Source organism: Solanum dulcamara, chromosome 1, assembly GCF_947179165.1.
Source record: "Solanum dulcamara chromosome 1, daSolDulc1.2, whole genome shotgun sequence".
NCBI classification, from domain to species: Eukaryota; Viridiplantae; Streptophyta; class Magnoliopsida; order Solanales; family Solanaceae; genus Solanum; species Solanum dulcamara.
In genome coordinates, this window is record NC_077237.1 from 10,653,682 (window position 1) to 10,666,343 (window position 12,662).

The window sequence follows — 12,662 nt, forward strand, 5'->3', positions numbered from 1 at the left end:
AATGCGTATTCCGAATCTAATTGAAATTTCACGGACTTCGAACACTTCAAATTAAAAAAAAAAATGAAGTTGGAAAGAGGGCAGGTTAATAAACAATTATAGAAAAGACCCATTCCACGTCCTCCATGTCGGCCTATCTAAACAAAACTTCCTAAAACGGCACCTTCCACAAATACATTTATTATTTATGGACCATATATCATATTCACACCCTATTTATTTTTAGTTGACTTTCACATTTGATCACTAAACAGCAACCGCCTCTCTTTTGTTGTCTTTCTTCACTACTGCACTTATCCCCTTGTTAACCAAAAAAATAAATAAATTAAGTCAGACTTAGGATAGAGTTTAAAAAAAAATTAAAAATTTAAATATATTTTTTAATTTTATGATTTTAAATATGTCACATAAAAAAATAAAATTATATTACTATAAAAAAAAAATTATATTTTAAAACAGAGTAAAAAAGTAAATCATTTTTTTTTAAAGTGAGGGAGTATAGATGGAACGTAATAAGGTTAGGTTCGTTTCATGATATAGCTGACCGACTCTTTATTTGGAGGCGCTGTTTAAAAAATGTTTCAAATAATTAGAAAATTTCCGTCCCAACTTGTTATATATAAGAAACTACTAACATTCATATTATTAAATTAAATTGGTGCAAATTATAGATACATACATACATGTGTAATATTGAATATTACAAAGTGGCGAATTCAAGAGATAGGAAGAGTCCTAGATATGATGATGAAGAGGAGGTCAATAATAATGTGTTTGAAAGGATGTTTGGAGGGAATATTAATAGAGAAGAAGAGATGTCTGTTATGGTTTCTGCATTAACTCATGTTGTTGCTGGTCATGATCAGGAAAATGTTGCAGATCATCACAATATTTCTTCAGTTGTTTCTTGGGGTGTTGGAGACAAAAGAAGACGTGATGAAGAGAATGATTCTTCTCATATGACATTATCATCAGGTATTTTTTTCCTTCCAACTTCTTACATTTGTGTTTTCTCTGTATTACATTGACAATGTAAAATGAGATTGTCATCGATCACCTTTTTTGTTTGTTTAATCATACCCCAGTACCCAACCAGAAAATCTCAAGTATTTTTCTTCTTAATTACTTACTAGACTATATTTTAATGCTAAGTACAGATAAAATATGAAGAATTATATTTCCCTGGTATTCAATCTATATGTGACATTTCTACATCACAAAATTTGTTATTATAAATTGTTGCATCTGCCTTTTTGTTTTTGCATTATCTTCACTAGAAGATTTATTTGAAACTAACAAAAACTCTACCTTTTTTTGGCTCTCCAGACCCTACTTTATTTGATTATATATACTGGATATATTAAATACTATGTGATTCTTCACTATATTGATTTTTAGTACATTGTTAATGAAAGATAGCATAAGTGAAAATGCTTCATTACCAAGAATGTCAGTTCTAATTCAAATAAAAATTATGTTATATAGGTGGTGAAGATACAAGCATTAGGACCATTACAAGCAGCACACCAACAACAGAAGCAACATTTATATACACTAGTTCAACAAACTATGATCATGATCATCAAAATAGCAGCATTGATCAATCTATTAATAATCAACCAAGACGAAGATACAGAGGAGTTAGACAGAGGCCATGGGGAAAATGGGCAGCTGAAATAAGAGATCCATATAAAGCCGCGCGTGTTTGGCTTGGTACTTTTGACACTGCTGAAGCAGCTGCTAGAGCTTATGATGAAGCCGCTCTTAGATTCAGAGGTAGCAAAGCTAAACTCAACTTCCCCGAAAATGTTAGACTATTGCCTTCTTCAATTCAACAAACTCCAAATACCCTTAACTCTGTTTCTTCCTCACCCGAGCCAATAGTTCACACCACTTCTCTCGATCATTCCAATTTTATCAGACATTCCTCCAAGAATGAAGAACCAACTTCTTCTCTCTATCCTTCCAATTTTGTTATTGGACATTCCTCCAAGGACGACGAGCCTATAGTTCATACTTCTTCTCTGTATCGTTCCAATTTTATCGAAAGGAATGATCCAATAGTTGATCAAATGGTGCAGCATGGGGCTTATTTTCCATATTTTCAGGCAGGTACTACTTCTAGTGGAAGTGATTTTCATCAAGCTGCACCTTCTAATTGGTCAAATTATGATAATCCTTCTTTTTCATCTGGATAATTTTATTGTACTCCTAGAAGATTTGACTAGTTAGTACCATCACTTTCATCTGATTTTTTTTTTCCGAATGTATTGATGAACAATAATTGTTCACGTATACTAGGTGCTTTTTATTTTTTGCTCATGTTTTGGGATGAATTAAAGTGAGGAAGTTGAAAAATTAAAAAAGTTGAGAGGAAGAAATATCATTTTCTAACTTTTCTTGTTAGAACTACTCATCCTTTTATTTATGATTATGATGCCAATTTTTATTCATGATTCATTTATAGTAATTATGATATATGCATATACATATATATCATGAAGAATGTCAAATTTTACTATAGTGTTCTATAATAATACAGGCCATGCCAATATTTTTTTTATTTGTTCCACCATATTGGAAGTATACAATTTCACCAAGTTAGCGCAATTCTAATGTGTGATTTGCTTAATGAAGAGATGTTATATGAACCTTTTTACTTGATTCAGTCTTTTTTATAGGTTTTCAACGTAGAGACAAATTTAAGATTTTAATAAAATAGATGTACTATTATAAGAAGGCGGATTTAGAATTTGTATGTAACGAATTTAATATTTTGATTCATATCATTTACTCATTACATTTTTAAGAATTATAGAATTGAGATTAAATTCTTTATACAATTTTAATTATTCCAAGATATATATCAAACTCCATACCGAAACCCGAAAATGTTTCAATCAGTTGACTATATATATGTGTGTGTATATATTTGATTTAATTACATCAAATTGTATGGTGATAAAAGTATCGAAATTTTAATATGTCAAAATTGGGATTTTGAAAGAGTAATATATCAAATAAAGAAAGAAGAATATATACACTAGAACCTCTTTAAATTAATATTTTTGGGACCATAAAATATTATTATTTTATAGATATTATTTTAAAGAGTATTTTCAAGATTAATTTAATGAAGGTCAATATTAATTACATCGCTCAGGGAATGAAACCTCAAGGAATTTAAATGAACCCATTTGTAAAAACGACATTTATAAACTTGAGGTCATGATTGATAGTCTCGATTACCGCAATAAAATGGATGTCAATAGCATGTTGAATTACGTGGGTGAAAATGATACATGTTCACGGGTCCAAAGCTTAGAAGAAATTGTGGATATCATCGGAGAAATCAATGTTATTGATGGGTTGAAGACGATACAATACTTTTAGAGCCAGTTATGCGTAAGGAAACACTTATCGTGTCTAGAACTCTTCAAATTTTTTTGGTGCAGTTCGAGAAGACACCAGAACTTTCGGATGCAGTAAGAAAAGTTAAAGAAGAGCTTCAACTAGATTTAAATTTTAATAAAAAACATTAGAATCATATTTCACTAAATTATCTTAGATATTTATATAATTTTAAGAACAATTAATTTATAATATTAATTACACCATATATTTATATAGAAATCTTCCAAAAATATATTATCCTATTATCTTATCAAAATCAGTGATATTTTTCACTAATCTAAATTAGAATCGGAGAAAAATATTATCTTAGAGAATTTATTAATTTATCGTCTTCCCATCTAGAAGCCCACCTTTCATCTCACGTGCATCATGAGTTTGACTCATTGTGTCTTGCTATTTCTACTTACAAAAAACAAAGCACGTGCCCAAAGTCAATTAAATTAGAACGAATAATATTCTACAAGAATGAAAATTTTTTAAAAAATTCACATTAAATATAAGAACCATTATACAACTTCCAGAACTTCAAGCACATGTCCCCTCAAGTTTATTCAATTTCAATTAGTGTACATAGAGATTCAATTAGTGGGGTCAAGGTCAACAATTTAAATTTAAGAACAAAATTCCTATGATAGGATAATATTCTTTTCATATCGACCAATACAATAAACTAAATCTTTTTTGGTACAAATAATAATATTCTTTTTACATTCAGAGCGATAAACTAAATGGGGTTGTATATTGTTAGACAATTTTAATGATGATCATCCTAATATTTTATAGATAAACTGATAATCACTGTTACAAAACAATGAATTAGCGATGTATATTTAAACAACAAAAATTTCATGCTAATTTTATTTAGCTATAGATTAGCAGTTAATTATAAGAAAATTTTATTAGTTAGGAGCTATAATAGAGAGACCTTAATTTTTTTTATTTAATCGACATATATAAATTGAATAACAATAATAGACTCATTATAATCCTACAATTGAGGTCTAAAAAGAGTAGAATGTTATCCATATCTTATGAAGTAAGAATGTAAACAATGCAAATTTTTAATTAAAAAATATAATATAAATTAGAATAATAAAATATGGATCAAGAATTTGAGAAATTGATAAAATGATATCGAAATAGTGTTACGCTGAGGTTGATATGATGATATTGAAATAGTGTCGACTTGTTGCAATGCTTGAAATTTGAAGAAGACACCAAAAATCAAATTTGATCTTTTTGTAACAAGAAGACAATAGATATTTTGCATAATGCAGAAGGTTTGACCGTTTGGGAGACTTCAGAATATTCAATAATAAGAGAATAAAATAGTGAAAGGAGAATTAAAAAGATAAATATAGAAATAATAATGTGAATTCATGTTAACTGTTAGTATATAAATAAAGCAGCAGAATAGATAGTTAAGAAAGGATACTATTGCTTCAGTAATCTTATAATCGAGCTCTGATCTTACTTCTACTTACAAAGTACGTGCCCTAAGTCAATTAAATTCGATTAATAATATTCTAAAAGAATGAAAAATTCAAAAAAAATTCACATACAATACAAGAATCATACAATTTTCAGAACTTGAAGAACTTATCTCTCAAGTTTATTGAATTATGTGATACAAATACGACTCAAAATGAAAATCAGCAAAAATTTTGTTTTAAGCCTCAAGGCTAAAAAAATTGTAATACTAATTTATCAATTTATTTTTACTTAAAAAATATTGAAATTTGCAGGAAAAAAATTGCAAAATCTTCATAAAAAAATAAGAAAAGAATTTTTTTCCAATAGTAAAAATATTTTAGACTTTGAATTAAGCTACTCAAATCTTCATATATTTGGAGAAAATTTCTTATGCAACAAGATCTAAGGTAATGTATTATATATATATAGCTAAGTTATTAACTTGAAATAATCCTTATAACTTTATTACTATCATGTTTTTGTTGTAAGTTAAAAATATTACATGTTATAAAAATATTACAAAATGCACTTACTAATAAAAAAACTAATTGAGGGTCTCTTATTTGAAGTTTACTTTAGCCTACTAATAACCAGTTATAAATAAGTTTTGGATTGAAATAGTAATTGGTAATTGTACCGACTTGATGAAGTGGATCAAAGCCGAAGATCGAAAGAAAGTTACAGTTGTTGAAAGCAATAGAGGTGGTATCACCATAAATGATTAGTGTTGGATAAATTCTTGATATAGTGAATTAATCATTTATGGTGATACACATTTATTTGTTCTCAATAATTGTACTGAGACAGTCAAATTTAAGACTCTTGATAACTAAGTATGGATAAATTCGAGAAATAGATCCAAAATGTTGGAAAAAAAGAATGGAAACATAATTTCCTTTAATTGTTCTTTCTCTTTTCATATTTTCTCTTTCTTTTCCATTAAACTAAATTAATGACGCTTGATATAGAATCCGATTATCTTTTTATTGAGTTCTTATTTTATTTCATTTCAAAAGTTCTTATTTTAGTGTTTAATGCGTATATATATATATGAGACAGATAAATAAAGGGCTTATATACTTGAAAGTCAATGTAGTAAAGTTTTAAAAAAAGAAATTCAACTAGATAGAAAGTTCAAGAATTTGCTCATCAATCTTTTTGTCCTCTTACTTCCAAACAACAAAAAAGATAGATAAAAAGGAAAAGATTGAACTTGAAAGTTTTCACGAATTGATGCCGAAACTAGATTTATAACTATGATTTAGATAAGTTCTTTTTTGTTCTTCTAACCTTTTTCCATGTATATGACCAGCATAATACTTTACTTGTTAGACATTATCGAGGTTCAGTGAATGTAATGCCTGGTGTATGCAGCTTATAAATGTTATATGTTGTTTATCCACACTAATATTAATAATAACAATCCCTATGATTAACGAAAACTAAACTAAACTAGACTAATTATTATGATTAGCTATGGTATTGTACAACATACATTTCGTAGTTTGTACTGCTAATTGAAGGAACATATCATAACATTAGTCCATAATTTGAATCTATAATGCTACTGATATTTGATTGCTCAAAATTTATTTATCGAAATTACAATATTATAGCAGCTATAAAAACAGAGTGTCGGCTCCTGAATTCAGTAGCTTTAGTTCAAATTTTGTATTTGTCTTAAAAATCACTTTGTACAAATTAGAACCCAGTAATTTAAACAAATTATAATTCAAAATTAAACCATAAGTTTCAAATCCTGACTCCACTTCTAAGCCAAACATAAGGAGTTGTAGAGGATACACGCATGAAGTCTATAATAGTGTAAGAAACTGTAACGGCCTATCCTAGTCATTATGGATAGGACAATGGGGAAGTAAGTTGGGCCAGAAAACTTCGGGTAGTAATTTCGAAAAAATTAGCCTAGGCCAGACTTGGACGAATTCTGAGTTAGGTGAGGTCTAGGGTAAACTTGTGATAGATGGGGTATCGAATCGATAATCTGATTTAATTAGCTGATAGCCAAGATTATACGGAGCATTTACGATTTTGCAAAATCACATTTGGGTGAGTAAAACTCTTGAAATTTGATTTGGCGTGAAGAGTATGATTTAAGATGCCATGGGATGAGGGTGTGTTGTGGAATAAGAGTTTGGAGCTCAATTTCTGAACTCTTTGTCTCCGCCTATCCATCTAGAGCAGGATTAGTGCCGCCAAGGCAGGGCGGTCAGAGCAGGATAGTCCCGCTATGGCGAGACAATCGCGAACTTAAAGACAGAAAAAACCCCAAAAATGGTATTCTTCTGCAAAAACTGTTCTTAAGACATTAGTTGACGATCCAGAGCAGTTTTGATACTTTTCCACGGATTTTAACGCCAAAGGTAAGATTTCTAATCCCTGAACTCATAATTCGATTCCTAAACCCACAAACTAGGATGAATGATCATTGTGGAGGGTTTTAACGTGAGGGTAATGGTGGAAATTAGCCCTAGGTGGGATTTAGGATCATGGGTTGGTCTAAGAGGAGAATTATACTATAATTCGACTAAAGTAGACCATTATATTGATCCTCTGTGTGTATCTACTATTTTTAGACCAAGAACAAGCGGAACGAACACGAAAATGGAAAGCTCTTGCGTCCTAGAGTTGTTGAAGCTCTAATTCGAGGTAGGTGATGGTTTTGTTTCTTTTATGTGTTTCGTGTACTTTCTAAATTACTTCATTTAATGCACATGGGTATATGAATAGGGAAGCATGCTATGAAATATGTGAAATGATCACTACTGGCCTGTTTTGTGATGAACCTGTTCTTGGTGATATAATGTTGACTATTATTGATAATTGATGATTGTTTTGTATGTTTGAATCGGGTGTCACGTTTTGATACATAATTGAATCGGGTGTCACGTCCGACACATATTTAGATCGGGTGTCTCATTCCGACACAAATTGAGTATTTGCAGGTCCCATGAGAGGACCCCTATGTGAAATTTCATGATATTTGGATTAATAAACTGTGATCTTGTGGAGTACTATTTGAGATGAAAATGGTTAAGTTATTCTGTATGTATGTGTTTATTATGTTGGGTTTACTTGTTCATGACTCTCTTACTGGCTAGCCACGTCATCTTACCAGTACACCATAGATTTTTGTATACTGATACTACACTTGTTTTGTCTTTGTTGAGTACATGGCATATTCAACCAACTGTAGAGAGACTTCGCTTAGAGGAGTGATAGTATTCGAGTTCAAGGGTGAGCTATTCTTTCAGGCTGTCGTGGACTCTTTTTTATTCTAGTCCTTCTTTCGGGACTTGGATGTTTGGACACTAGTTTATTCTTAAATGACTTTCTTTTGGAATTGCATTCCCTTTCTAGACTTGTTAGTTGTTAGAGTTTTGGTACGATTGACTTTCAATTTCTAGAATGTTTTTCCGCATATTTGGATTGATTAACTAGATATTTTTGAGTTTATGAGAACTCAACCTATATTTTATTGATTAAATCTGTTTTTGCATCTTTAAAATTATTGATATCTTGAGATTATTATTATTTGGACTGTAGTAATGGTTCTTCCATCGGAGGGTTAGTGTGGGTGCTAATCATGATAGATCAGGGTCGTGATAAAATTGGTATTAGAGCCCTAGATTTGTTGATCTCATCGTACCAAAACGAATCTAGTAGAGCTTTGCGGAACGGTACAGAGATGCTTGTACTTTTTTTTGAGGGGCTACAGGACTTTAGGAAAGGTTTCTCTATCTTTTCTCCCTTTGTGCTATAACTTGGTTCCAATTGGTATCTAATGATCCAAATTGGTATCTAACCTTCTCTCCTTTTTCGTTCATTAATGGGTTCGGTGATGAATAACACTGAAAATGAGATGTTGACAAAGTTTTTGAAGTTGAAACCTCTAGTCTTCCATGGTTCTGAGAGTGAGGATGCGTATGAGTTCATTTTGGACTGTGATGAGAGGTTGCACAAGTTGGGAATAGTTCATTAGCACGGGGTTGAATTTGTGACTTTTCAGCTTCAAGGTGAAGTCAAATAGTGGTGGAGGGGGCCTATGTAGAATGTCACTCACCAGTTTTGCCCCCACTTACTAGAGTCCACTTTCATGCTTTGTTTCTTAAAAAATATATGCCACTTACCTTGAAGAATTGTAAGAAGGATGAGCTCATGACATTGGAGCAAGGTAATATGACAGTGGCTGCCTATGAGGCAAAATTTCATGCATTATCCAGATATGCTACTCAATTGGTAATCACAGAGGACTAGAGAATCCGATTATTTGTGCAGGGGTTGAACCTCGAGTTGCAGGTTTTGTCGCTTTACATAACTTCAGCAGGTAAGAGTTTCAATAAGGTCACCGATTTTGTGAATAAAGTAGAGGTAGTGAAACAATATGGGAAGGCCAAAGCTTTCTCTGAAAAGCCCAAAAGTACATGTAACTTCCAAGGATCCTATTTTATAGGGTTAGGCAAGCCTGCAATTACAGCCTGGCTAATTTAGTTAGCATTGCCCACTTCTATTGACAGTTTTTTTGGTACTTCATAGCAACATCCGATCCGGGAGGTCCAAGGAGCTTTTTTTCTGGGTAGCAGGCCGTCCTTTGAGCGCTGTTATTTTAATTGTGGAGAGACGAGGGACATCATAAAGGAGTGTCCCCACCTTTGCAGGACAAATTCAGCTCCTAGTAGGATAGAGCATTAGTACCCATGGGCGAGAGAGGAAATGGTAGAGGATATCCACAAAGTAGGCGAAGAGGAAACCAGAGAGGTCGTGGAGGCCGAGGTAATGATAATGCAGGTCGAGGAGTAGCGTAGCCAGGCAGAGAGGTGGCCGTCAGGATGACAGGGCTTAATTTTATGCCTTTTCGGGTAAGACCGAGGCTGAGGCATCTGATGTAGTGATCACATATACTATACTTTTCTATGAACGACTGACTACTATTTTATTTGATCCAGGTTCTACTTATTCCCATGTGTCGTTGAGTATGCCTTGGGTTTTCATGCAGTTTGTGATATACTTGATGCCCCCATTCATGTTTCTATCCATGTTGGAGAGTCTATCATAGTCACCCATGTTTATCGTACTTGTTCTATTATGTTTGTGGGATTTCAGACTTAGGTTGACGTGGTGATTTTAGATATGAATGATTTCGATGTAATCTTGGGCATAAATTGGTTGTCCCCCTATTTTGCTTTACTTAATTGTAATGCAAAAAATGTGGCTCTAGAGATCCAAGAGAGGGAAAGGTTAGAGTGGGAATGTGTGTACAAACCTAAGCCAGCTAAGGTCATATCCTTTCTTCAGGATAAAAAAAATGGTGGGGTAGGGTTGTTTGGCCTATCTAGCCTATATTCGAAATGTTGATGTAGAGTCTCCCTTTATCGAGTCTATTCCAATAGTGCGCGAGTTTCCAGAAGTGTTTTCTTCAAACTTACTTGGTATGCCTCCTGAAAGAGACATAGATCTCTGTATTGACTTAGATCCGAGCACTCATTCAATTTGTATTCCTCCATACCGTATGGCTCCAGTGGAGTTGAGAGAGCTTAAGGTTCAAATCCAAAAACTCCTTCGTAAGGGATTCATCCATCCCAGTGCTTCTCCGTCGGGTACTCCAGTGTTGTTTGTTAAGAAAAATGATGGTAGTATGAGAATGTGCATTGACTATCAACAGTTGAATAAGGTCACTATCCAGAATGAATATTCCTTTCCACGTATTAATGACCTTTTTGATCAGTTGCAAAGTACATCAATCTTTTCAAAGATTGATCTCAGGTATGGGTACCATCAATTAAATATTAGGCTTGAGGACTTGCCCAAAACAACTTTTAGAACTAGGTACGGGCACTATGAATTTTTGGTGATGTCTTTTGGGCTGACCAATACATCTATAGCCTTCATGAATTTAATGAATGGGGTTTTCAAACCATTCCTAAATTCATTCGTTATCGTGTTTATAGATGATATCTTGTTGTATTCAAAGAGTGAACATGAACATACAGATCATCTTCATATTGTTCTAGGTGTTCTGGGAAAGCAGAAGTTATATGCAAAACTCTCTAAGTGTGAATTATGGTTTCCTTCAATTGACTTTTAAGGCCATTTTATTTCAAAAGAAGGGGTAATGGTACACCCACAATATATTGAAGCATTTAAGAACTGGGCTCGGCCTAATTTCGTGACTGAAGTTAGGAGTTTTGTGGGACTAGCTTGTTATTATCACCGGTTCATGAAGAAATTTGCTTCTATCACTACTCATTTGACCAATATGACTAAAAAGGAGGTGTCATTCGAGTGGACTAACAAATGATAAGAGAGCTTCCAAAAGCTTAAAACTCTTTTGGCCAAAACACCTATTTTGACCCCGTCGTTCAAAGGTAAAGATTTCATTATTTATTGTGATGTTTCATACTTAGGTTTGGGTGTTGTGTTGATGCAGTATAAGAATGTTATAGCCTATGCTTCACGACAGTTGAAGGTGCATGAGAGGAACTGCCCGACTTATGACTTGGAATTGGCAGCGGTAGTGTTTTTCCTAAAAATCTGGAGGCATTATCTTTATGGCATCACATGTGAGGTGTTTACTGACCACCACAGTTTGCATAATGTGCACACCCAGAAAGACTTGACTTTCAGACAGCGAAGGTGGATGGAGTTGCTCAAAGACTATGATGTCACCATCCAGTATCATCCAGTTAAGGCTAATATGGTAGCAGATACATTAAGCTGAAAACCGATTAGCATGGGCAGTCTAACCCATTTAGGATCCTGCGATCGGCCTCTGTCTAGGGAGATTCAAGCCTTGGACGCCAGGTTCATGAGTTTAGGCATCTCAGAGAAGGGTGAGGTGATGGCCAGTATTGATCTAAGACCCACTTTTATATAGGAGATTAAGGCCAAGCAGTTTGAAGATGTAAATATAAATGAGATTAGAGTAAAAGTATTGATGGGCAAAGCCCAAAATTCATCCCTTGATGCAGGTGGAGTGCTCAACTTTAGGGGAAGGATTTGTGTTCTCAGATGGATGGCAAAATTGAGGAAGTTCTGTGTGAATCTCATGGTTCGCGATACTCTATTCACCCTAGAGTAATCAAGATGTATCAAGACTTGAAACTCTATATTGATGGCCAGGTATGAAGAAAGACATAGTCGATTATGTAGCTAAGTATCAGAATTGCCAACAGGTAAAATATGAGCAAAAATGACCTCTAGGCTTACTTCAAAGAATGCCCATTCCTGAATAAAGAGAAATGATAGCTATGGATTTCATGGTGGGACTTCCCAAGACCTTGGGGAAGTATGATTCCATCTGGGTAGTAGTGGAAAGGTTAACAAAGTCAGCACACTTCATTCCGATTAGAGTGGATTATAATGCACAACAATTGGGAAGGACGGGGTGCCCCTTTCCATCATTTTAGACCATAGTATGGAGTTCACCTCTAAATTTTAGGGAAAGTTGCATGACGCTGGGCACTCAACTCACTTTCAGCAATGCCTTCCATCCCAGCCGAATGGACAATCAGAGAGGACTATCCAGGTGTTGGACGATATGTTGAGAGCATGTGTGATCAAATTTAGGGGACATTGGGATAAGTTCTTACCCTTATGCGAGTTTTCCTATAATAATAGTTACCATTCCAGCAATGAGATGGCACCCTTCGAAGTTCTTTAGTGTAGGGTATGCCGGTCTCCCATAGGATGGTTTGAAGCTAAAGAAGTGGAGCCTTTGAGGATAATCTTAGTGAGGGATGCTCAAGATAAGGTAAGAA

The 12,662-nt window shown here is 33.6% G+C and overlaps 1 protein-coding gene across 1 annotated transcript; it reads left to right on the forward strand.

Moving 5' to 3' along the window:
• The first annotated feature begins 665 nt into the window (after positions 1–665).
• LOC129887076 (ethylene-responsive transcription factor ERF110-like) lies at positions 666–2,369 on the forward strand. Its single transcript, XM_055962033.1, has 2 exons — positions 666–975; positions 1,486–2,369. The coding sequence occupies exons 1-2, from the start codon at positions 684–686 to the stop codon at positions 2,196–2,198; spliced, it is 1,005 nt and encodes a 334-aa protein (XP_055818008.1). The 5' UTR covers positions 666–683; the 3' UTR covers positions 2,199–2,369.
• The last annotated feature ends 10,293 nt before the right edge of the window (positions 2,370–12,662 follow it).

Bases quoted from the DNA above. Each gene is read 5' to 3' on its own strand.
- LOC129887076 (XM_055962033.1), top strand. From the start codon at position 684: ATGTGTAATATTGAATATTACAAAGTGGCGAATTCAAGAGATAGGAAG. The intron at 976-1,485 runs GTATTTTTTTCC...TATGTTATATAG, and splicing joins TCATATGACATTATCATCAG to GTGGTGAAGATACAAGCATT.